Below are 27,923 nucleotides of genomic sequence, written 5' to 3' on the forward strand. Positions count from 1 at the left end.
TAATAGCAAATAACATCTTCAGTAAGTCTGACCCCTATTTCCCCACTCCTTTGACCTTTCACCATCAAAATTTATTTTATCTATATTAGAAAAAGTCTGATTCAGACAAAAGATTTCCACCCCTGCATAACAATAAAATGAGTTAAAAAGATGGATTCTAATGTTTTTTCTGTATTACATTAAAATTTTTGTGATTAATTTAAAGTTATACATTTACAAGTATTTTTAAAAGAAGTAAAATTTTCATAAAGTATGTTTTTGAGGTTAATCATAATTTCTTAAAAATAATATTTCACAAAATATCTTTGGGAAATGGATGATAGCATTAATGCCCCTTATACACAAGCTACTAGGCCAAATTTTGTTTGTTAATCTTTACCCCATCCCAAGATATGATATGAAAATACCTCTCTATTATTTTCTTTTAGATATATTATGTTTTTATATGATGACTCTTCTTAAACACTTAACCAAGTTTATTTTAAACATATAAATGTTGTACAATTTTAATAATTATACAACATTTATACTGTATGATAATAAAATTATAATCACTAAAGTACAAAGATGAAAACATTATTAGCTATTCAACTAAGTGAATCAAATGCCCTGTATTTTGGTTCAAATCTATTTTTTTTAAATCTAAACCCCCTACAATTTGGCAACATTTTTGGTTTATAGCGATTAGAAAATATTCAGTTAGATAAAAGAAATGTAGTTAATCAGTTCATAGTTTTAATAAAAATGCAAACTATTGTAAGATGAATAAAATTACTTTTGAATGTTTTACTAGATCCAGATGACTATTTATAATCTTTATATATTTGATAAAAATGGTATGTGCATTTTTTATCGCGAATGGAATAGAAAAAGGCAGTTTGGTATGGCAAGAGATGAAGTAAGTGTTATTGATGCAGAATTTGAATTAAAATTTTTTAAACGATTACAATAACAACCAATTTTTGCTTATTTATAATATAGGAATTCAAATTGATGTATGGTATGATCTTTTCTATCAAGTCTTTTGTTGCTAAAATATCACCAAATGATTGGTAAATATTAAAAATAATTGTTTTGCATTATATAATCTAATCAGAAATATTAGACTTATATATAAATGTACTGTACAATAAAATACAACAATACAGTAATAATAATTAACATTTTATTTTACATATTAATCTTACAATATCTCATTTTTTGTTTAGTAAAGATGGTTTCTTGAATTTTCGTACAAGCAAGTATAAATTAAACTTTTATGAAACACCTTCCGGATTGAAATTTGTATTGAACACCGACGTTGCCGCGGGAAATGTTCGAGAATTACTGCACGAGTTATATCGTCAGGTAATCTATGGTTTAAAAAAAAATGAAATGAATAATTGTTTTTAACTAAATTTTTTTTCCTGCAGATTTATGTTGAATATGTAATAAAAAATCCAGAATCGCAGTTTGGTCAACCCATTACAAGTGAATTATTCTGCGAACGTTTAGATGACTTCATAAAAAATTCTCCTATGTTTAGTACAAGGGTAATGTAATGATATGTAATCTTATAACATTTGTATATACATAAATACAATTTTTGTAATTCCAAATTCATTCCATTCATAATACTTACAAAGATAGCAATTGTAAATACTGTAAAAAAAAATTTTTTTTTGCCAATTGTGAAACGTCATCTCTAAAATATTATATAATAAATACTGTTAATCCATATAAAAAGTTATTTTGGTAAATCTAAAGACAGTAAGACGTTAACTAGAATTCTTTTTATTAACAAAAACCAGCCCAGTTATATTTTTGTTCAGCAATGTATATAAAAAGCTGCAGTATGTACTAAATATGCAATATATTTACATAAATTTTTCACAATGCCATAATTTAACATTCAAAATTATTTAAATTTACAGAATTTTTTAGCTTGAATTGCATTATTAATTAATACACATATCTGTACAGAATGTTTGGATATTATTACTAATAGACTAGGATGCAGGCATTTCCGTTGCACCAGAAGACTTTGTCTTTGGTTTATTTATAAATATTTTAATAGCACCACTGAAATCTGCACTGGCAATTACATAACAGCCATCGGTTGTACTACAGTGCTGTTCGTTTTGGTCCAACTGACAAGAAATCAGATGAGGATGCGGAGCAAAAACGGCAGTCGTTACTACTGCATTGTGAGCTGAAATAGAAATTTGTGTTAATAACGAAGTTTCAAATGTTGAAAAAATACTTTCGTTTACCTTTAATTCCTTCCCAGTAATCATTACGATCTCTCCTGGCTGAGGAAAACTTTGAATAATCATGATGAGTTTTCCAGATGTATATAAATTGATTTTCAGAACCACTTATGACATATTTACCATCATGACTGAAATAAATTTTGTTTTACATTATTGTATCAGGTGAATAAATGGCTAATAACTCTAAATTATTCTTTAAATTACCTAAAACTTGCTCTGATTTGACTGCTAACATTGACGTAACCTTTATATTTACAAGACAGAGTGAGACCACACAGGTCGTACAATCTGATACGAGAATCATTAGAAGTGACTAGAATCTAATAAATAAAAAACATTTGCATACATTTAAAATTAGCAATAATACTTTATAAAATTTCTCAGATTTTTACCTTGTCTTCTCCTGGCATGGGTTCGATTCCACTAATTTTTCGACCCTGTGCATTTTTTCCTCTAGTGGAACGTACGTGGATTTGTGTGTAATATTTTAATTGCTGTAAAAAAAATTTATTTTTATTAATAACAATTTTTAATACAAGATGAAGAGTTTAAGAAAACAAATAATTTTTGTCTTACTTCGGTATAATAGAAAATACATCGTCCATCATAAGAACCTATTACGGCAAATTTGCCATTTTGACAAAAACTGACCGTTGTAATAAGCTTTGTCTGCCCATCAAGCTCGTTCCACAGAGCAACTTTCTTATCTGGTATATTCCATAGTCTCAGTTTTCCATCCAAGGACCCGCTTAAAAAATAACGATCATCCTGTAATATATTTGTCAAAATATTTATTGTATGTATTACATGCATTAAATATGTTAGAAGTCATTGACTTTTCATGAAATGATTATATTAATTACATTCAACAAATAAATAAATCAATGCACATTTTTACATCAATCAGAACCCTTATCTTAACAAGTTTGATGTCATTTGAATTTTTTATTGTAAAAATTATCTAAAGAATATCAAATTTACACTAAAATATACAGTACACAATAAAAATATGTACTATACTGAACAGATTCAAGATTTACATATTTATGTGGATTATTTAACAATTGAATATTTACATTACCTAAGTGAGGCATTAAATTAATAAAGAAAATCATCTACCAATAAGATCAAGATGTAATCATCAAATATTTAGAAATGATTATAAATGGCCCCAATTTTGGCTTGGTCAATGATATACAGTATTGTATGTACAAAATTTTTTGCAAGTTGTCAAATGTATGTACAGTACTTAAGACCATACTGTATTGCAGATGCATAAGAGTATAAAGTGGATTGATTACTCACTTTAGACCAAAATCAAACCAACTATATTAGATATTATCCTGTAAAAACATATGTAGAAAGTATGTCAGCTATTTCTTGCAGACAATAATCATTGAAAGAAAAAGTTTCATTATATTTATGACCATATATGTACAAAGTCATTATTGCAGATAAGGTACAGGGGTCGGACAAAAATATGGAAACTCCTCATGAAATGCATAGTTGAATGTAAATGTTGATTCTAGCCAAGCCTCTAGGTTGTGCTGTTGTATTTGACTACTAACAACACCTGTGCAATCTCTCAATACGTTGCATATGTCAGTCATTGTTAGAACTGTGTTCTGTGTAGGTGGGAGTGCACAATGTCAGAGCTAAGTGAATTCGAATGTGGGCAAATTGTTGGTGCTCTTATGGTGGATGCTTCCGTAACCAAGGTGGCTGAAGTGTTTGGTGTGTCAAGAGGCACCATATCAAAGATTTATACTGCATACAGAACAAGCGGAAAAACATTATCTGCTAAGTCACAACATGGATAAAAGTGTGTAATTGAGTGATCATGACAGACTGTCATTGAAGAGGATTGTGACAAAAAATAAGAAGACTACAGCTGAAAAAGTCACTGCCGAACTGAATATGGAGCTCACAAACCCTGTCAGTGCCAAAACAGTTCGAAGGGAGCTCCATAAGCAGGGAATTTCAGGGCAAGTTGCAATTCCAAAATTATTAATCAGTGATGCAAATGCACATAAGAGGAAAATGTGGTGCCGAAGCCATAAAACCTGGACTATGGAGCAATGGAAAAGAGTCATTTGGTCGGATGAGCCTTGTTTTACACTGTTTCCAACCTGTGGCCAAGTTTACATCTGGCAAACACCGTCCCAAGCCTACAATGCAGACTGCTTGTTGCCAAGAGTGAAACATGGTGGGGGTTTGGTGATGATTTGAGGAGATATATCATGGTATTCCATGGGTCCCATGATTACTCTGCAAGGTCATATTACTGCCAAAGATTATGTAACCATTTTGGGCAATTGTGCCCATCCCATGGTGCAATGTTTGCTCCCCAATGGTAATGCTGTGTTCCAAGACAACAGGGCACCTGTTCACACAGTCCAAGACTGGTTTTGTCAGCATGAGAGTGATTTGGCGCATCTCCTTTGGCCACACAGTCACTAGACATCAATACTATTGAGCCTTTGTAGTCTACTATGGAGACAGGTGCGTGATCACTATCCAACTCCATCATCGTTACCTGAACTTGCCACTATTTTGCAGGAGGAATGGTACAAGTTTCCCTTAAAACCATACAGGACCTGTATTTATCAATTCCGAGAAGACTGCCAACGGCTTTCCTACACTGTATTAGGGCTTAGTAATAGGTTAGGTTTTTTGGTGTTTCCATATTTTTGTCCAATCCCTGTATAAATGCTCTTATATTTTGTAAGTCCATCCTTATATGAGCTGTTCACATGCCAAATCGACTAACTACATTTGTAAATCCTTAATATGATCGTTATTATTTTCAAAGTATCAACTCTAAACCTTTAGATTTCTGGTACAGTTTGAATAAAGACTTAGAGGTGATACTTATTTGTACCAGTATTTTCTCTAGAAAGTGATATTATTTTCAAATTTTTTGCATAACTAATTTAAATACATAGAGTGGATGTCATCCCAACAATTTTACTGATTTAAGAGAAAAATTCACATAAAAAGGCATTAACCCTTTGCTTCTGAAAGTATCAATCAGTAGTTACCTCCTATTGTTAAGCCAAACTATGAGGGTAACGATTCGTCGTTACCCTAGTAAATATCAATTTTTATAACATTTATCGACAACAGATGTCAGCACTTGATGGCACTGTCTTGTTTATCATCTGTTTTACATATTTTTCTCCAGGTGGCGTTTTGTTGACTTAAAAAATTTTAATTAGTGCTTTTTTTTCTTGATTTATTTATTTTCTGATATTATTTCATGAATATGCTATAAATGAAATAAAAAATTATCACCATAATAAGTTTATTTAGCTATAATAAGCCAATTTGTTATAAATACGGTCGACTCCCCTATAACACGGGTTCTTATAGTTCGGATTCCTATATGATGGTAAAAAAAACTCCTATAATTCGGTAAAATGTCATCAGGTGGCCGAACTACTTTCTGCCGTCCAGCGCCATGCTACGGAGAGTTTAGGCAAGTAAGTTGAGTTTACTATCATCTGTACAGTATGTAAATTAGGTACCGTAAGTCTAATACAGCACTAATTTTATACATTTCTTGTGAAAGAATCATTTCTTATTCAACGGCCATAAAATTTATTTACATTAATTATGTCTCCAAAGTTCAACGAAGTTTTCGTAGAAAAATAACATCAGAAATCGCGGCTGCCATTTGATGCGCTGCTCCGCGACGAAAACAAGCTTAAGCAATGGCGACGTCGAATGGTGCACACTCGGTAAGTAATCCTACAATTTTTTGTTTATAGCATAGTTTATACAGATTATTCCCAAAAAAATATATGTATTTTGGAAATGTTGAGTTGAATTAGTCTAGGAATCGATTAATTTTATGGAAGAAAACCTTTCAAACAGCCGTAGTCCGTAAACTGCACACGTGCAGGGCTGTGATTGGCAAGAACTCATACCAAATGGATTCATAAAGAACGGAACATATCTACCGTGTTATGGGGGGGGTCGACTGTACAGTGGTACCTCAGGATACGAAATTAATCCGTTCCGAAACTGAGATCGTATCATAAAAAATGTCGTAAGGTGAATCATTTTTTCCTGTATGATTACATGTAAAACTAAATAATTCATTCCAACATGAAAAAAACACTCAAATTAAAGCTAAGTAGCACATTAAAAAATAATAACTATAGTAAGGAAAACACTGAAAAATGCATTTTGTAGTTGAAAATGTATAAATAACCATAATAGAATAATAATTGATAAAAAAAAAATGTACTTTTATTTGCACTTTACCTTTGAGGATATACGATGGTGGAGGTGTAAACTAGTGGCGGAAGAGAGGGAGAAGATTTTTATTCACTGCTTTTTGTTTTCTTTCCTTCACTTCCACCAGCACTTTCACTGGATAGAGGTCACTTGGTAAAATATCTATCCAAAGAGGTGGTTTGGCTTTGCCTACTTTTAAAATGTTTCTAAAATGATTTAGGCAAATGTCATTTTCTGAGCAGCAATACGGCCAGTGTGAATCTTTTCAATAAAATCAGTCACTTTCTGATAATACCTCAAGATTCCTTTTATCAAGCAAGATCCTTCCACGACGAAGCAAACACGTGAACTGAGACTAATGAACAGAAAGCGCTGCGAACTAATGTAACATCTAGGGCAGGGGTGTCCAACCCGCGGCCCGCGGGCCGCATGCGGCCCAAAACAAGTTCCAATGCGGCCCAATAAACGTGTAAACAAAACCGACAAATTCTTTTATTTTTTTATTTATTTATTTCAACGGCATAAACTCAAAAAAAAAAAAAATTCACAAAGCTGTAAACTTTTATACATATTNTTGATTTTTCCAATTAACATCCACTATAATTCCAACCCATTAGTTTGCATCAACCGGGGACCTCACAGGGTTGACCGTACATTGTTTAATTTACACCTTCATGGTGGATTTATTTTACACATTTTTTTTTTTCTCATTACTAAAATATTTTTAAATGTATATGGTGAGAGATTCAGACCTTATCTGTGACCTTATATCTACTAATAAGAATCTATTCAAAATGTGACTTACTCTTGGATGAAATGCTATGGCGGTGACAAAATCTATGTGCTGAAAACAGCAAAGGCACTCTCTTCTCGAAATATGCCACAGTCTCACTGTCTTATCCATCGATGAAGATAAAATGAAATAATTCTAAATATAAAAATTACTTTTGGTTAATTGTTTCATTATAATAACTAAATAATTACAATTTTGTTTTATTATAACCAGTTAAGGATTTTTCTTTGTTATATATTTAATAAAATTGATTTATAAAATTACCAAATATTAAAACTGTTCTTTGAATGTATAACCAACACTTACTTTAGACCATGATATATCTAAGAGATCTGCCGTATGTCCTTCATAGGTACAGAATGGTTTTGGCATAAAAGGGCCTTTCATATCTTCGGATGCTTCTGCATTTTCCTAATTAATATAGGTTATTAATAAATCATTTTGATAAAATGAATTCATTGGTTAAAAAAAAAAAAATAGTACTTAGAATTTCAAAGTTTCTTTGGATTACTTACACTTTTAGCATGTTCATCATTTTGTTGCATACCAATGTTTTCTTGTGAAGGGGTTGGAGAAACTTTACCTGAAAAACATAAATTTAATCCTCTATAATTATTAATAAAAACTTATTACAACAAAAATTGAAACAATAACTTTTCCACACTACAATATATCTTAATATATTTTATTAAAATTTAAATTTAATTAATTTTTTTTTTCAGCAACTGAATACAGTAGAATCCACTTATTGTAATCATGGATATTATCATCAGTTGTTTAATATTATCAAAATTAGCAGTCTTAAAACATATAAGTTAAAATACACTTATTAAACTTCATTCATTGTAATCAGAATTATTTCATTATTTTAAAATAAATAGGTATTTTTAAGCTCTCTGCCTTAACACACAGTTAATTGATAACAGCTGTACATAATTATCAGTTTTAAACAATGTTTTAATCATTATTTGATCTTAATACAGTAGATGAAATAAGAAATATTATTTATTAATTAATTAATAATTTAAAAAAAGAAATATTATTGATTATTTAGGGCTCTAGCAGGCAAACAGTATTGGATGAATTACTATTAACAATAATAATTATAATTAATAAATCTTTAAGTTATATATTTTATTTGTTTTACTGACCTTTTAATATTAGAGTAAATAAAACCACAATTTGCACTAACAGTAATCTTACCCTGCTTAATGTTATAAATAGAAGTCACAAAGTGATTATATTAAGTGGATTCTTCTATATTTATTATACAATCACTACATATTAAAAAATGTTCATTATCTAATTGATGAAACAAATGTATAGATAGGGATAGATTCTCATCAGAATACATGTTATTTTCAAAATATTTATTGAATTTAACTTCTAATATTGATATAACATGCAATGCTGAAATTGAAAATAATTTTACTTATACTGAACAAAATGAATAAAACTTTTCTGTTCTATATTAATTCATAATTAATATAATTAGAAATAAATATAGATCAAAGTATGTATACTGTGCAGTTAGTGTATGGTTTGGCAAAAGTTTTATACAAAATGTTGAATGCATTTGACAAAAATTTTGGAAAACTTTTACAATTTGTTTTCAATATTAATTACTTTTAATGCCGAAAAAAATCCATACTTTTAATTGTGTTTCATTCTTTCAAAATTATAACTGGGAAGTATAATACAATATTGGATAAATGCAAAAGTTCTTCAGGTTTTTACAAGATGAATACTTGATGATATCAAACTGTAAATATTCTTGTCACTTTTTGAATACTTTTAGCTTTCATTTCCCTGAAGATAATGGAGATGATAACAATATCAATTTTGAAGCATATCTTGTTATTCAAGTTTAGTGAAGTAAGTAGTATGACTGGATCAAATATAATACATGCTTGATTTACAGAGTTGAGCATTGATGAAAACTTTATGAAGTTATTTAAACAATGTGGCCCATCCTTTGTAAGCATTGCAATTTCCATCTATAAAATACTATTTTACTATTTTCAAAATAAAAATATTTCTTTAACAAGAAAATAAAAGCAGGTTTGATAAATTAAGCAATTTTAATAAAAAAGAGTATAAGACTATTTAATGAACTTCATATGATGGTAAATCAATATACTTATTCAGTAAATTGCAAAGTTTGTCCGTCCTACTAATTCTTGTGATAATGTGCCAAATAAACAGAAGATGTTTGAATAAAAAAATGTATGATGAAACATTGTTAAAAATGCTTAATGTCACTAAAATTGATTTGAGAATTTACATTGTTTTATATTTTTTTAATTTTTGTATATTTGAAATAAAAATCCAATGTGATAAATAAATTCTTCTTGACAATCTGACCAGTTTTCCATTTCATAATTTCCAAGATTCCCAATGCTTAGTGGTATGCAAACAAAATAATAATAATGGATGTACAGTACCATAAGAAAATTTGGATTCTGCATTAGTGTGGTGCTTAAAATAGGGAAAAAATAAATTGAATTACTTTTTTGTGGTCCTATCCTCCAGAATTATTCCAACTGGTCTCAAATTACTACAGAAAAAATTTTAACTTGATACATTAATATTTAGATATCGCTTGATGATCACAAAGTTTATAAAAAGAGCAATTTATGACAAATGAAAACATACAAACCTGTTTTAGTAAACCAGACTTGTTTCACTTTTTTTAGACAATTACAGACAAATTAGTCATGTACACTCTACAATATTCAAAAACTTGATGGATTACAAACCAAAAATGCAACAAAAAGATTTTTAAATGTCACAATTCACAAAATTTGAAATTTTCAGTACAATGTTCAATGCAACTTTATCAATTTATTTTGATAGAGGCAGAGAGTGTCTCCTTCTTGCTGTCTGGATAAGCCTGTTGAACAACTTGCAACAAATACTGAAGTTGTAATTCATCATGAGTCATTAGGCCACTGAATTCCTGTGACTATGCATTCTACGTGGTCATTAACAACTTTAATGGCATGTACTGAGTCTGCAGCCTTCTGGTAGTCCTCTCTATCTTTTCACAGGTCAGGATCTACAGTGAGAAATGTATCTAGAAGTTCCATTAATTCAAACAGAGTCCATGACTTCTCAGATATAAAGTCCTTAAGATTTTTTCCCATAAATGTGTCCAGGTCAACAGTGATTCATTTAGTGTGACCCTGTTCAGTGTCGTCATCATTTTGCATTGCTGTAATCATTAGCCTCTTTGTAGCAGAACTTACATGGTTGTCGAAAAAAGCTAAAGCAACCAAATCTGGTGACAAATACCATAAGTGTTTAGAAAATTTGAGAGATGATGCCTTGGATATTGTCATGTTGATTTCCGAGTATTCAAGAAGTGATTTCAGAAGATGAAGGTCATTGTTAGGAGAACTGGCTACCAATGGAACTGAAATCCTGAGTTTCAAGTACACATGTGCAGCAAAGACACACATCCTGTTCTTTTTTTGTTAAGTGGAATTGGCCCTTAAACAACCCTTAAACAACACCTTCAAACTGTAAGTTATCTTTGATAGCCAGCGTGCATGGTACATGGCTCCAGGTGCTGGCCTCAACCAGAAACAGGGGAAAACATTTGCCACAAGACTTGATGATGTCAGTGAAATAATGATCACAAGTCGTGACAGAAATTAATTTTGTGGGAATGTCATGTAACTAATGTGTGATTAATTTAATAGTTTATTTATTGAGATGACCAACTACAGTTTTGCAAACTGTTGCACTAAAATGTATATATTGTGGTTCAAGCTTGTGATTGGCATATGCTTATGCTCATCCTTACTATTTGGAACCAATAAAACTTCAGTGACATTAAGCTACCAGTAAATATTCACCAATAGAGTAGATTTTTGGCACAAATTTTTCTATACATATTTGAACAAAATTAGAGGGTAGAGATTCACATTTACAAATTGTGAAAATAAGCCCACACTATTCTGCATTGAGGCCTTTGGTGATATCACGGCATTCAATGTTTAGTTTTAAATAAAAATATAATTATATTTATCTGTATCCTTCCTCCAGCATTTTTTGATTTAAAAAAATTTTTATTTACATGTAACTGTACAGTGCTGTGAGACTAAGGCACCATTGTTTGATGAACACACGAAATAAAACTTAGTGAAAAAGTCTTATTTATGGATCAAATTTCATTGTTTTAGTTTTTAAGTTATTTTAATTATACTGAATAATTTTAAATGTATAAATATGTAATGATATTTAATAAATTGTTAAAAATTTTATTACCTTCCGCATTGTATCTTTGTCTCATATCGTCAAAGTAAGAATAAGAATCACGCAAAACCCAAATTCTCAGAATGTGATCTTGACCAGCAGAAGCCTATTTAAATGATCAATTAGTGATTCTTTAAATACATTAACAAATTACTTTAAACTGAAGACTAACATTAAAAAGTTTTTTAATCTTAAGAAAGACTAACTTACTAGCAATCTCCCACAAGATGAAAATTTCATGGTCCATATAGCACCCTGAATATGAAAACATTTTGAAATAAGATTATTCAATATTGAATTTATAAAGTAAATTTACTAAGTTACAAGATAAATCTTATATTACCGAATGTTCTCCAGTTAATTCTTGTAAAACTTTAATTCCTTCAAATTCATATGGTCCTTTGTGACTTCCGGAAGCCTTTATTTTTACGGATGGTCGTGCGTCAGGTGACATAGTCTCTTCTTCACTAGTGTCGATGTCTTCGCTGTGCCGCGAATGCTTCACTGTAGGAAAATATTTAACCACATAATTAAAAATTGTTATAAAATATATTTATTTATTTAAAGATGGAACAAATTATGTTAAAGTTATTAATGTATTTTACACATTTACCTTCGTCAGCAACATCTTTCAATTTATTTACTGTTTTTTCAACTGTTTTCTCTATTTTTTTCCTTATCCATTTGCTAAAAAGCAATAAATATACTTTAATAAATATATAAAATTACTAAATGATTTTTCATTTTGCCTGTCAGTATTTATAATTAAAAATTAAAACAAAAATATGCAAAACATATTACAAGTCAAATTCCACTTAAAAGAAATTAAAAAATTTTTGAAATGCTAGATAATAATAAGCTCTATAAGCGGCATAAATAAATTTAATAATAATGATTATTTATATTTATAAAAATTTATTTAAAGGATATTTGCACTTACAGAATGACAAAATTATAATTAGTTTTCTTTGATGCTATTGCTATTATGAAAACTATTCATAAGAAAATTTTCAAATTTCATAAATTTATAAAGAATATAACAACAGAAAAGATTTAATAAAAAAAAATCACAAAATAAAGTGTGTTTTCAAATTGTATAAATTCTGATCCTATTTTCTAAACTATTAGAAATAAAACTTCTTTTTTTCTGAAAGTCAAATTTTATTAGCATAACAGGAATGTTCTCAGCTTATTTTAAGCCATCTTCAGCTTATATGTACAAGTGGTCAAAAATAAATACCCATTATAAACTTATTATAAATTAAATAGTATCTAAACTGCTTGATTTATAATGAAACAGTCTTGTTTATTCATTACAATAATTACACTATGGTTACAAACTTTTGATATATTTTGATACAGTTATTCAGTTTTAAACAGTTTTAACTAAGTTTCAGAAAATTTCAGTTTCTTACTTATTTTATTTAAACTTATACATATTACATAGCAGAATTACAAAATGGCATTGTCTATCATAGTTTAATAGGTGTTGCCCAAGATATTGCTAATATGGCATGTAATGAATATCTTCAGGTTTGCTAAGGTATACAGTACAATGTATAGAACTACAGGGTATCTGGAAAGTTACTGTGCAGTGAGAAATTTGTAATGACATTAAAGGTTGTATAAGTACAGTATTGCTTATGACATATTTGATCTATGGTAAGAATTGAAGCTTAAATTTGATATGTGCATTCAAATATTCTATACCCGATGTAACCTAAAGATGGCTTTCAACAAACCATAAACATTAGTTATGGGTTTTTAAAACTCAACAATAAAAATTTACTTTAAAATTCAGCAATAAACTTTATAAACTTTTTGAAAAATTTATAAAAGAATTGTTTTCAGAACAAAAAACAACCAGAAATTTCTAATTTTTAGACAGTGATTATTTGATACATAGCTTACTTAGATAATAAACTTATACAGTATATTCAATGTTTTATAATTGAGATTTTGGGAAAGAAATCTTTCTGAGACTTATATTATTCCTACATAAATGATATTTACAGAGTCAAGAACACGTGATAATATAAAAGGAGATGGAATTGAAGCAGAGTTTACCATGTTCCAAATGTAATTTTAAAGCTTTGTTTATATTTACATGTAAACATAAATATATCTGCAATGAAAGACAAATGTAGAAACATGTGGAAAAGTATGTGCAAACATATAAATATTTGTTTATATTTTTCATTGCCTAATTTTATTTAATTTCCTAATTCCCTAAGTCCATTCATTTTCTGATTTTTTATTAAATTAGAGAATTAAGGAACCTTTAGAGAACTTTTTAATTCAATACCAGGCTGTTTTTGAATATAATCACTGTCAAACAAAATGTATCCCACTAGAAAAATTCATGGTAAACACAACTCCCAACATTTCATTACTATGTCTTATTACAGTACAGCATCGATTATCAGACTCAATTGGGAACTCAGGTTGGTCGGATAACCGAAAAGAATGAAAAAAAATACATTATTAGTATAGTGTATTAGTATATCGCTATTAACCAACTTCGCGTTGAATTTTCATCGATGTTAAGCCTAATAAATTTTTTTTTTAAATAATAATCGTTGCTATTATATCGTTAAAAATTATTTTTAAATTATTTTATTGCTCACAAAACAAACAACTACTCATAATTAGAAAATTAAGTCTCGTTTAAATACTGGCCTCCCTTCAATGGTCGAAGCAATGTTGCCAGCTAAAACACGCAAAAATTTAACAAAAATAATATTAAAGTTGCCAAGACATAGCCAAATATTGTAGCACCACATCACTAGCGGACATTTGAAATTTGCCAACTAGAATGGTCAGTTAACTGATGTGACGGGGGTCGGATAATTGATGCTCTACTGTACTTGAAAGAACATTTCAATGAAAAAATATTATTTTCACTTTTAATAAAACCTAGTAGATAAGGTTTTTTGGATATAATTTCTGAATGGTTTCTTTAATTTCAAATCTGATTGTATTGTTGGATTCAGCATTTAAAATCATTTAAGAGATGGTGGTATGGGCACATATTGTGATGACATGTTTTGCTTTATTTTTTACTCACACCCCTTCCTGAATATAACTCGTCATTACCACTGTCTCCACTTCCTCAGCTGTGCAATCATATGTACAATAAATGTCAGTTAACAACAGAATATTCCAAAATAAATGAATTATTTTGTATATGCAAACACTCTGATGACCTCTCATGTCAGTATTCATCAACAACCTTCCCCATCTCAATGTCATACAATTAATGCATGTTGCCTAAAGGTACTAATTAAAGGTAAAGCTCCAGGCTTACCATATATTAGATATATTGTAATCCTAGCATGGCTTTTCTGAGAAATACTGTATATATTTTTACAGAATTATCAGTGTAGTTTGTTCATTACAAATTTTAATATATATCTGCTTATTATGTAACATAATTTGATAAATAATTCTAAAAAGATGTTAACTCATATTTTGTTATAATAAAGTGATCTGATCTAATCTAATTATTAAGATTAATTGTAGATTGTACAAGTGAAAGACAGAGAGAAAAGTACTTTTGACCTAAAATATGCATTGCATGCCACATGAGAATTAATTTCAGAAGTCTGATATCCATAAAAAAAAATAATGGACCTTTAAAGAAAAGCTGAAAAACAGTCACCAGAACTCAAAAAAGGAAGAATTCATCTATCCGAATAAAGGTCTGCATATTCACAAATGAAATGCAGAAAAGTCCCCGCAGCAGATCCACAGAAGTGGCAAAAAGCTGAGAAAGAATGTTTCACTTGGCACAAATGTTTGCAAAAGTGACCATAAAACTGGTCACAATGCCAACCAAAAAGGTCTTACTCTGCTTTAGACCAGGAAAGTAAACTCCCTTCTTGGCCAGTAAATCATCATTTCTATTGCCAGTAATTCCCTCAAGTCCTGGCACTTGCAAAGGAAAAACTTGAATGTGGACAGCCAATTTATCAAAAGACAAGCAGTACTTTTGAACAAGTGCTGAAGTAACCTGACAATAATAAAGTACCTTTCAGGCAACCTGACTGTCAAGAACAACGTAGACAGTCACATTAAAAAGACATCTATGTAAAAATAGCACATACACACTAAATAATAGCTAATAGATTAGTCTGCAACACAATAAGGAACTTTCCTAGTAAGACACAATAGCATGTACAAAAGTCTCCCACAAATGCTAGCCATCAAGCCACTGCTGGTTCTGGATCCATCACCAAACTAAATCCCATGAATGAAAAGTCATTCTTACTCATATAACAATCAAAGTAATTAGTAAAGGAGACCAAGAAACACATTTTTTCCTATTCGTAAATGTAAAACTGATGACAAATGATCCATTAAATAAATAAGTAAGTTGATATTTGAAAATCAAAAGTGAAAAATAGTATTGTGATGAGTAAATAGTTACTCATTAGTTACTGAAAAACTCCTAAATGCTACAGTGTTTACATATATTTTCTTACATGTAATTTTTCTACCCTTCTGTTTTGTTCATATTTTCAGGGAGAAAAAATTATTTAGTAAATGAAATATGATGTAAAATAAGTAACTACAAAAACACATTTAAAATTATGTCACATATAGTGAATATAACATTATGAGATCAGTATACTATCTTAGATTATGTTCAATCAACTTTTATTCATTTATGCTAGCAAATAAATTTGTGTTTTTAATACTATCTTGCTTTTGTACAATTTGTTTAGCACTACTATAAGTTTCTATAGAAGATTTTTCAGTCAGAAATAATAATTATTATTTTGTTGCAAACATATATTTTGAAGTGTAATAAGTGAATCATGACACGGAAAAAGTCAATTATGCTTGAATCAATTCTGATAAAAAAAATTTTAGTTATATTGTAATCAATGCTTATTTTTTCTATATACTGTGTATATATGTATATATATATATATATATACACACAAGGTATGACAATTTAATTAAAATATACATTCAGAACTGTACACTATGGCTACTGTCACCTTCAAAATACTCTCTCCTTGTACATCTATACACTAACTTAAACAGGTTTTCCATTTCTGGACGCAGGACTGAACTCATTTTCTGGAATACTGTTGAGCAGCTGTCTCATATTCTGTTGGATATTTGTTGTATTAGAAAATCTTTGTCCTTTCAGTGCAGCTTTTAATTTTGGAAATAGCCAGAAATAACAGAGAGCTAAGTCAGGTAAATAGACAGGATGATCTAATTGGGTAATCACTTTTTTGGGGAAAAAATGTTTCACAGTGAGTGTACTATGACCTGGCCCATTGTGAAGATGAATGATCCATTTGTCAGGCCACAGTTTGGATCTTTTTCTTCAAACAAAATCTCAATCTCTGTAGTACTTCTAAATAGCATTGTTAGTTGACTATTTGTCCCTGTTCAATAAATTCTTGGTGGACCATTTCCTTGTAATCAAAAAAACACACCAGCATGGTCTTGAGTATGACATGGTAAACTTGGAAATATCCATTGCATGCTTTAATGTTTTGTTTCTGGGTCATACTATAATGTTTCAGTAGCACATTTGCCAATTTTCATGCAAAATTTAATATTAATATGTTGCTCTAAATTTTGTCACCCATTTTTATGCTAAAGAATGAACACAGATAACTATTACCTTCCCAATAGCAAATTAGCAACTAGCTCTGTCAGCTTGAAATTTACACACGTATTACGAGGCGTCCGGAAAGTAAGTACCGTTTCGTTTTACCGCCACCGCAGTGGTAGTATCGCAGTTCAGCATCTGTGCACACGTGTCTCTGGTTGATTGTCAGTCCAGTGACGCCATTAGAGCCAGATTGTGATGTTTTTCCATGTGTTAGTGAGCGTTCAAAATGTTTAAGACGATTGCCGATCCCGCCGACTGTGAAGTGCGTTCTGTAATACGGTTTTTGAACGCAAAGAATGTTAAGCCAGTTGAAATTCATCTTCAACTTGTAGAGATTTTTGCTGAAAATGTAATGAGTGATGGAATTGTGAGAAAGTGGATTAAACAATTCAATGCTGGATGCACCAATGTTCATGACGAAGGACGGACTGGCCAGCCTTCTGTTGTCAATGATGATTTGGTTGCAAAAGTGAATGAGAAAATTCTTGAAAACAGACGGTTCACAATAAGATTGCTTTGTGATGAGTTTCCACAAATTTCAAAAACTGTTTTGCATGATGTTGTCACAAATCAATGTTCAGCAGTGGCTGTCTTCACCGGCAGCATCTTTCTTTGAAGAGGGTATAGACAAGTTGGTTTCCCGATATGACAAATGTCTGAACAATGGTGGTAACTATGTAGAAAAATAGTTTCCAACATGCTCTTTCATGTAACAATAAATTTTGTTTTGAAAAAAGATTTTTTATGTGAGTTTTTCCAAAACGGTACTTACTTTCCGAACACGCCTCGTAGTTCAAACATGAATGCACATATCATTTCAATATAATTAGGTCATGGGCATCTAAGCAGCCATTCTGGGAATTAAATTATCATACCTAGTACCTAATTTTTAAAAAATAAATTTTGGATATTTTTTCATTCTATTTTGTGAATTTCCTTAAAAAAGCTTAGAGGAAAAAATTCCAAATATGATTAGGACTGAAAAAGAAGAATCAAGACAACCTTTCATATAACTTAAATAAAACAGTATCATTTACCAATATAAAAAAAACTTATCAATAAACTTTTAAAATTATATAATCAGGAATAAAGTTTTAATTAATTTTTTCTTTTGAAAATTATAGTTTAATGGTATTTAATTACATAGTATTCCTCAAAAACACCGAAAAGCCCGCGTACATCTCGGTCATGGATTTCCGTTCTTTAATTACATATTATCATAAATTAAATTATTCATATTTATAAGCATGCTTATTTATTTTATTATAATTAACTCTATATTCAGGCTACATGAATATTTAATTTCATGTTTCCATTATTAATGACAATTTTGTATTATTTTCCTGTAATTAACATTACCTTTTATCATAAAGGAAATGATCAAATTCTTGATAAAGCTGAAAAATTTTTCCTGTAAAAATGTATGCTTTTATTTATGAGAAATCAAGTTACATGAAAAAACTATTGCCTTATAAGGTTAAATTTTAGAAATTATTTTATTAAAAATACTTGTTGCTAAATTTGAAAAATGATATAAATTCATAAGAACAATGTGATTTTTGAAAATACACTTACTACAGAAGTTTCTCAAGCATAAAATCTATTTCGTAGATTGTATTCAATATATTTACAAATTATATACATTTATTTAATTGTACAAAAATGTTTTAAATTTTTGTTTTAGAAGTTATTTTAAATCTACAACACTTTTAGGACTAAAATCCACAGACTATTAAATGTGTAATGATTTGTTTTATGCCATTTGAATGTAGGTTCTATGCTGATGACAACTTAAAATTAAGTTGAAAACATCACATTTATAATAATAAATTTATTGTTATCTTAATTATAGTAATAGTTCTTTCCTAGAATGTTGGTACCAAAAGTTCTGGATTTTATTAATAAAATCTAATTTAAATTTTTTTTTCATAGCATAATTCCTTAAAATACCAAGCACTTTCAAGCTTTTTTTTATATAAGAAATATATAAAAAGCCTGATAAAGTGAACAAAAATAAAGTTATTAGCATGCAATTGAATAATAATATTGATTTATATTTCTTAGTGTTATGAGCAAAGAATTTGCAGTGAATAAGAAATAAATAATTCATAGTAGTAATTCATAAAATTATTTCTGGAAAGAAAAGAATGCAAGTATTCTTAGTCATTTCTTTGTTAGTAGTGTTTAATATATCCAAAAACAATTATTTAAATGAAAAGATAAATATTTTAAAAAGTAGTATGCACTAAATATATGAGATAATAGACTGTTAAAAGAATACTATATACAATACTTTAAAATAAGAATAAACTGATTTGCATTAGTGAATTAGCACACATGCATGATTAAAATATAACAAGCAAACAAGTTATTTGCATCCACTGTTCTTTTTCTCTCCTTTCATTATATGTAAAGAGAACAGAAAAAGTAGAATATAAAATAAATAAATATTTCTTATTCTGTGCTGAATGCTGAATTATGGAAGTGATTTGGAACTATAGTAAATTCTGTATTATATATATGAAGGTATAGGTAGTAAAAGATGGAAGATAATATTTTCTAAGAAACAGTATTTAATATACTGTTTGTGTCACCCCTGTTACAGTATAAATATTCTGATCTATACAACTAATTTATTTAATGAATTATGTCTTTGTCACCATTAAAAAGCAAAGAAAGAATCAGATTGAAACTGTGAAATAATAATTTTATAGTTTTTACAAGACTTAGTGAGGAGGAAATGCAAGTCAATAGAATCAATTTCTTTAAATGTAAGAAAAAAACATATTTATGTTAATCTACCAAATTAAATTTTTATAACTTTAAATAATTAATTTAACAATAAAACTTGTTGAATTGTATTTGTATGTCTAATGATTGACACAAAAAGTGTCAATCTGCAGGAATTTCATTCATAAAAACTCCAAACATTCAGAGGAATACTTTTTAGAAAATATGTAAAAAGTCTATCAGTAACTAATTACAAAATTTCTAATCAGACATCAATTAAGAATGTTCACCATAGCATTACAAAACATAAATTTAATGTACATGTTGTGATCAAATGAAAAGTTTACTTGGACAAGTGGACTCACAAGGAGAATGTTGCTATATATAAGTTGTGTAAAACTTAGTACTAACATATATTTAATAATTAAACATATGCTATTTACTTACCTAGGAGGATATATCTATCCCTGCTCAGGGATACCAGCATATTTCATCATAATGTAATGATATCACTGCTAATCTGCTTTACATCTTCACCCCATTTGTAAAATAGTTTGTGTTTTACTTTTATGAAAAAAATAGAAATATTAACCATAGAGATATATCTTCTTAGGTAAGTAAATAGCTTGTTTTTAATTACCAAATGAATGTTAGTACTAAGTATTACATGACTTGCAACATTCTCCTTAAGGCTAAAATTCCTAAAATCTGTACTAAATAAATGTTCAAGATTTGTATTTATCACTACCTGCAACAGAACAGTAATAGCATAGCTGGCTTATGACTTTACAAAGTCTACTCCCCACATGTAAACTTTTTATTTGGTCATTTTTTATTACTTTATAAAATTCAACATCCTATTTACTAATTATTACAAGAGGCAGTGCATCTATTTAGGATAGTTATTAATTTGTCATTATTAATTATATCAAAACTTTTATATCTAGTTTTACTATGAATCAAATAAACAAAATATTTCTGAAATTTTAATAGATTGAACTTAATAAATAAATAATAATTAGAAAACCAGAGCTCTAAGACAGGCAAATTCAAAAATTATTTGATCATTAAAACCAATAATTGTTAACAATTTATTTATCTCATCTATACATTAAAGTTTATATTATTCTAAAACTCAGATGAAAATCTGTCAGAGANAAATGACCTTTTTCTTAGGTAATAAGAGTAAAATACTGCATATTTTTTAAACAAACTTACGCTTTCCTCCACACTTTCTTTGCATCAACCGTATCATGTGGTCCCGAATCTTTCTTTAAATCAACACTCTCTTCATCTGATTCCCTATCTTTGTGTGAATTAGGATTACTGGAAAATAAAAACTTTTAAACTATAAAACTTTTTATAAATGCTTTATACTGTAACAGAAATTTGATAATGTTTTTTTGTTTTCCTAATTATTAGTTGTATTTACAAGCAGACAAATATTCAAATAGGTTGTGCCTAATTAATAATAAATTAATAAAAATCTTTGGCAATAAGACACTGACTCTCATTAATTATAATTTATATTTTTAGAAATAGTCTAACCAATCACTAAATAATAAATTCAATTTTTAAAGCTAAAAAACTACTTTAATTGTAGAATCCTAAGGTTCCATGGAACACAAGTTGGGAACCACTGTTCTATATGAATTTCTTTAGTCATTGGAAGTAGAAAGTTGTTAGAGATACAAAACTATGTTTATAAACACAACTTACATTATATATTATACATTCAAACAAACCAAATAAATATACATAGATGTGGAATTTTCCTAAGCCAACTCTGGTTCTGTCTGGTCTCAATCCACTGTCGAATAGCTTAACAAAATAAAATGTACACAAATAATCATTCTCAAATGATTGATATTCAATATGGAATTCTTTACTACATCAAAATGGCATTGCCATATCATTATAAAGATTTATTATTGTTAAATGAATTAATATAATTGTATAAAAATCCAATTATTAAATAATAAATTCAATTTTTATTCCATTTTATAAAATTATTTGTAAATCAGGAAAAATTGCAAATACAATTTTTAAGAATATAAATATAAAAGATTTATAATATATAAATTATTAATACTGAATAATCTGACATTAGAATGAGATTATAAAATTTGTTAAATACAAATTAATTGAGAAGGCACAAACTAACTTTTTATGAAGAAATTAATTTTTATTAAATTATTACAAAATATATTTTAAAAAATACTGCATTTGAAGACAAATACAAAATAAAATATTTTAAACATCTTCTCAGATGTCTCTTTTTCAAGCCAAGAAACACAATTAAAACTATGGCAGAGTTGATCTTTTCTTGTAGGTTCTTATTATGTTTTTTGTAACTGTACAAAGTAACATTTAGAACAACTGTTCTTAGCAATGTAGTAAATACTGTACTTTTGTCTGATTAAAATTATGAAAATAAATGAATATAATGAAACAAGTCAAAAACTCCAAAGATTAAGTATTAAGTAAACAATTTAAAAGATTAAGGTATTAAGTAAACAATTTCAATGGAAGGAAGGCTTATATTTTGTTACAATTGGATTTGACTTGCATTACGTTTCAAAATTAAACTATCTTATAATAATATGTGCACATAATTTTATAGTATTGTTAAAAATTCATTTGCATTGTTTTGTATATACTGGGCATTCCATAAGTCTGGAACCATGGGAATTACATCAATCTTTAGTTCTTCTTTTACAGGTAGAACATGGTGGAAAAACAAATTTAAATTATTTTGATAGTGAAGACCCACAGTCACTAAAGCAACCATCAAAAAACTGGAAGTTATTTTTCTTTATTTATTACCATGCTTTACCTGCAAGAGAACAAACAAAGATCGACATAACTTCTTGTGGTTTATGGGATGCCCAATATATGAAATATTGCTTTGAATGCAAATAAGTAGATATGATTATAGAGAAATCAAAACTAATTTCAATTTGAAAAAACTAATTTTGAATCAAGATATTTATAATAATCAGAAATATCTTCATTCAAAAATTTAATAAGAGAATGTAATTATACTTTCCTAATAATAACTGAAATATTCAAAATATTTTCATATTCTTCAGAAATCATATTTGTATTGAAAAGGAAGGAATAATTTAAACAGTTAATAATTAAAGAATAAATTGACAATTCTGAATATATTCATATCAAGCACAAAAAAAACTATATCAAAATAATTATCTACAGCTAATTTTTATTATAACTACTGATTTTTCAAATTCAAACAAATTCATATTTATAATTATAGATCTGAATAGCTGTACTTTTTAAATTTAGTTAGAAGTCTTTGTATAAAACCAAGGAATTTAGTAAATTTGATTAAGAAATTTCAGAATAATTCACGAGAAAGATATTTTTTAACACTTAAAATAAATTACTTCAAGAAATCAAATTGCTATTTTATTAAAAATGTTTTTGATTAAAATACCAAGTGTTATTTAGGTTANATATTTTAAAAAATAATAATCGTCACTATTGTATCGTTAAAAATTATTTTAAAATTATTTTATTGTTCACAAAACAAACAACCACTCATAATTAAAAAATTAAGTCTCGTTTAAATACTGGCCTCCCTTCAATGGTCGAAGCGATGTTGCCAGCTAAAACACGCAAAAATTTAACAAAAATAATATTAAAGTAGCCAAGACATAGCCAAATATTGTAGCGCCACATCACTAACAGACATTTGAATTTGCCGACTAGAACGCGGTCGGTTAACCGAGGTGACGGTTAATCGGGGGTCGGATAATCGATGCTCTACTGTGTATACAAGAGCTTTAAGAAAATTTTTGAAAACTAAAACAGTAACATTTAAAAAAAAAAAAAAAATATGAGCTTTCAAAGAAAACTTAAGAAAAATGCTTTCTCTGAATATCAGATAATTTCTATATATACCAAACAGCATTTATGCAAGATGCTCAATAAAATTCATTTTATTAAGTACAAGATTAATGAAATTTTTTCAATTATGTCACTTTAAGTTGTTTTAATGTAAAAGTGTTTCATTTTTAAAACACTATTATAACAAAATTATTTAAAGTAATTAAAATGTATTTTTATTTTCTTTTGTTTAATTTCTAAGGTTAGGTTAACAGAAGTTCATACAATATATGTAGTAAAAATTTATATTAAAAAAAAATTAGCCTAATAATATCAACTTCCATATCTGTTTGTTCTTTTCCTCAGAGATTAATTTATTCTGATGACTACAGACATTCCATTTAACATGTTCTTAATAAAAATATTCCTCATTTTAAAGTATTTAAACTGTTATCAGATTTTTTCTTTATAATATTTATAGTCTAATTTTTCATTTGAGTTAATTTTTAAATTTTTTTATAATAATTTTTTCAAGTGATATATAACTACAGTAGAACATCGATTATCCGACCCCTGATTAACCGACCATTCTAGTCGGCAAATTTCAAATGTCCGCTAGAGATATGGCATTACAATATTTGGCTATGTCTTGGCTACTTTAATATTATTTTTGTTAAATTTTTGCGTGTTTTAGCTGGCATCAATGGCTCGACCATGAAAGGGAGGCCAGTATTTAAACGAGACTTAATTTTCTAATTATGAGTGGTTGTTTGTTTCATGAGCAATAAAATGATTTTAAAATATTTTTAATGATACAATAGCAACGATTATTATTTTAAAAAAAATTTGTTAGGCTAAACATCTATGAAAATTCAATGCGAAGTAGGTTAATAGCAATATACTAATAAACTAATTACATGGGATATACTAATATCCTAATATACTATACTAATAATGTATTTTTTTCCTTCTTTTCGGTTATCCGACCAACCTGAGTCCCCAATTGAGTCGGATAATCAATGCTCTACTGTATATGTAGGAAAATAATAAATCTCTCTTTTCTGATTGTTATTTGACTAGAAAATTATATGTTCTTCTAACTTATATGTGTTTTTCACATAATAAAATTTCAATATAATTTCATTACTTTCATGTTGTTATAACATTTTGCTGTAAGCAGAAAGGGGCATGTATGCACTCAATCCATTTTAATATATTGGGTTGGCCAATAAGTTAGTGCATTTTTTTTAGGTGAAAATAAAAATCATTTTTTTTTAATAGAAAATAAAATTGTATTCAATAATATATTCACCATTTTTATTAAGTAAATTTCGCTATCTTTTGGGGAGCTTCATAATACCTATTTAAAAAACTTCCTTTTTTAGTATGCTCTACTATAGTGGTGAAATGCTTATGTTAGGACTTTTGTCCATCTGTCAGATGTCCACGTGCATGCGCGATGACTTCACTTTCATTACCTAAGTGTTATGTTCCATTCAATCCATTTAGATTCCAAGAATTTATAAAATTTATTTTAAACAAAATTAATATTTGATTCGCTTTTGTGCAGCATGCTGTCATATCGGCTTGACCAAGCTTGTTTTTTTGGCAAAAAACTGTTCCATGTGCCATTTTACATCATCAGAAATGAAGCACTGTTCATTTAAAGAATTTTGAAGGGAGCGAAACAAGTGATAATCAAAACGGACAAGGTAGGGTGAATATAAAGGATGAGGTACGACATCCCAGTCAAGCTCTAACAATTTTTGCTTGGTTTGCAATGACACATGTGGCCAGATGTCATCACAATGGAAGACGATGCCCTTGTGATTCACCAATTCTGGCACTTCTCCAGAATCAATGCATTTAATTTGTCCAGCTGGTCACAGTATATGTTGGAATTGATCATTTTGTTTTTTGGAAGCAGTTCATAAATGAAAGCACCTTTCCAATCCCACTAAATCAAGAGCATGACTTTCGTTGGATAAAGTCCAGCTTTTGAAGTAATTTGCAGCAGTTCACCATGCTTTCCCCCATGACTTTCACTAAATTTGTATGGAATCCTAAACATCCAGCTTGCTGACATATGAAGTTGATACAGATGATTTTCCACAATTGATTTCAATATTTGAATAATATCTGCAATCTCCTGCTCATATGGCATGGATTACTATCAACTACAGTAGAGCGTCGATTTTCCGAATCAATTGGGGACTGGGGTTGTCCGAATAACTGATTTACGTACGAAAAAATAGTTTAACATATCGGATGTCGAAATTTTTATCCGTTGCGTATCGCTTCGCGTTGAATTTTCGTCGATGTTAAGCCTAACAAAGACTATTGTATCGTTAAAAATTATTTTTTTATTTTGTACAAACAAAATAAATATATTGAAAAATATGAAAATAATAAAAAATTATACTTCAGATGTTAATTTAGTATCAAAAACGTAAAATATTTGAGTAGCCCAAGACAGCCAAAGATTGAAGCGCCACAGCAGTGGCGAAAATTTAAATTCGCCGACTGGAATTCTTTCGGATGATTGACTTTCGGAAAATCGACGCTCTACTGTAATTCTTTTATTTGATTGCTATCAACCTTAACTGGCTGACCTGATCATGGTGCATCTCAAACAGAAAAATCTCCGGAATGAAATCTTGCATACCACTTACGGCACACACATACTTTCAGGCATCCTTACCATATACCTGACATATTTTTTGCAGGTTTGCACCACATTTTTGTCTTTATAAAATAAAAAAGTATAATGTGTCAATAATGCACATTTTGTTCACTCATCTTTTGAATACTGACAAACACACAAAATAAAACTAATCGTCAAGCTTTACTTTTTACAACTGTTGGTGAAATGTTACTTGTCAAATAAATACATATTTCCAAAATAAATAGTGTATCTAACTCTACCTATCTGCAAAACTGCACAAACTTATTGGCCAACCTAATAAAATAAAGCAAAGAAAAATTTGATAGCAAATCATATATATAAAAAGCTTGTTTAAATCAAACTAGTTTATTGTATGTGTGCACACTCTATGTCTCTCAGCCATCTTTAAATTGGTTTGTGTATATATGTGTTTATATATGCATACAAATACACCATTCTAAGGTGAGCTTAAAAGACAGCTGAGAGATATGGATGACTGTGGATGTAGATGTCCCCAGTCCCCATAATGGGTAATTTCCTTCCAGAATTTACTAAATTAATAATTAAAAATTAATCTGAATTTAAATAATGTTAATATATGATGATGAAATCTGTCTACCTTTAAGTTAAATTTCATAATTTAAACTATTAATAACTAAATTCTAACCCAAAAATAATCTACAGATTTATATACGTAATCAATTTTAGTGATATTAATTAAATTAAAATTGAAAATGCCAATTATGAGAATTTCCAAAAATTATAATCCTCTATAATAATGAAAAAACATGTAAATAAAAAGACTTGTATATGAATGATTAATAATCTGAAGGTATTGTTAATATTATGAGTAAAAATTATTTATTTAATAAACAATAAAACTAATAAACACTGCATCACATTTCATAAGTAAAAATACATGATCTAAAATAATTTTATTTCTGATCATATACTTGTAATTATAATAGTATGTGTATTAGTACTTATTGATAGTATTAAATATTAATTTAATTATAAATATGTCATCATCATTGCAGTTTCAAACAGAGTTCTTTATTTTTTTTAATATTATCAAAAACACTTCAACTAAAATAGATTTTGAATCCAGGGCAAATTTTTAAACAAAATGATTATACCAAAAAAAAATTATAGAGGTATTTGAGTTTTTTGCATGATATTTTAGCAAATTTAATGAAATGTTAGCAATGTGGGAATATTTTATTGGGAATTCAGGGTTTCAGAAATATATGAAAAATTTGAAGAGCAAAGTTAGAATTTAAATTTTCATTATATTTTAAAATGATTCTAAACATAGAATTTTTAATTTAATTTCATTTATAATTTAATTTCATTGAAAAATTCTTAATAAAAATCATTCTATTTTGAAGCCAGAAGATTCATTATCAAACATGTCCACAATTATTAATTAATAATAAAAGTATCAACCTATAAAATCTAATGCCTGGCAAAGCATAACAAAGAGTAAATTGAAAG

The 27,923-nt window shown here is 28.5% G+C and overlaps 2 protein-coding genes across 3 annotated transcripts in view; one reads left to right on the forward strand and one right to left on the reverse strand.

Moving 5' to 3' along the window:
* The first annotated feature begins 31 nt into the window (after nt 1-31).
* Nucleotides 32-1,580, forward strand: LOC111623963 (trafficking protein particle complex subunit 1-like). The gene is made up of 4 exons (XM_023366706.1): nt 32-898; nt 982-1,052; nt 1,209-1,347; nt 1,413-1,580. The coding sequence occupies exons 1-4, from the start codon at nt 800-802 to the stop codon at nt 1,539-1,541; spliced, it is 438 nt and encodes a 145-aa protein (XP_023222474.1). The 5' UTR covers nt 32-799; the 3' UTR covers nt 1,542-1,580.
* Nucleotides 1,581-1,584: 4 nt separating this feature from the next.
* Nucleotides 1,585-27,923, reverse strand: part of LOC111623962 (WD repeat-containing protein 44-like) — a 32,530-nt gene continuing 6,191 nt past the window's right edge. Inside the window, exons 4-16 of one of the 2 annotated variants that reach the window (XM_023366704.1) lie at nt 21,134-21,241; nt 12,161-12,234; nt 11,891-12,051; nt 11,758-11,802; nt 11,560-11,653; nt 7,803-7,870; nt 7,594-7,698; nt 7,300-7,422; nt 2,829-3,020; nt 2,645-2,746; nt 2,457-2,572; nt 2,253-2,380; nt 1,585-2,191 (exon numbers count right to left, since the gene is read on the reverse strand). In XM_023366704.1, coding sequence (XP_023222472.1) covers nt 1,989-2,191; nt 2,253-2,380; nt 2,457-2,572; nt 2,645-2,746; nt 2,829-3,020; nt 7,300-7,422; nt 7,594-7,698; nt 7,803-7,870; nt 11,560-11,653; nt 11,758-11,802; nt 11,891-12,051; nt 12,161-12,234; nt 21,134-21,241 — 1,519 coding nt within the window. In that variant the 3' untranslated portion in view covers nt 1,585-1,988. The remainder of the gene's footprint in view (nt 2,192-2,252; nt 2,381-2,456; nt 2,573-2,644; nt 2,747-2,828; nt 3,021-7,299; nt 7,423-7,593; nt 7,699-7,802; nt 7,871-11,559; nt 11,654-11,757; nt 11,803-11,890; nt 12,052-12,160; nt 12,235-21,133; nt 21,242-27,923) is intronic. The other variant, XM_023366705.1, reaches the window with a different exon arrangement.

This window comes from Centruroides sculpturatus, unplaced genomic scaffold (assembly GCF_000671375.1).
Source record: "Centruroides sculpturatus isolate CEXI.00-Female unplaced genomic scaffold, Cexi_2.0 scaffold409, whole genome shotgun sequence".
Lineage (NCBI taxonomy): Eukaryota > Metazoa > Arthropoda > Arachnida > Scorpiones > Buthidae > Centruroides > Centruroides sculpturatus.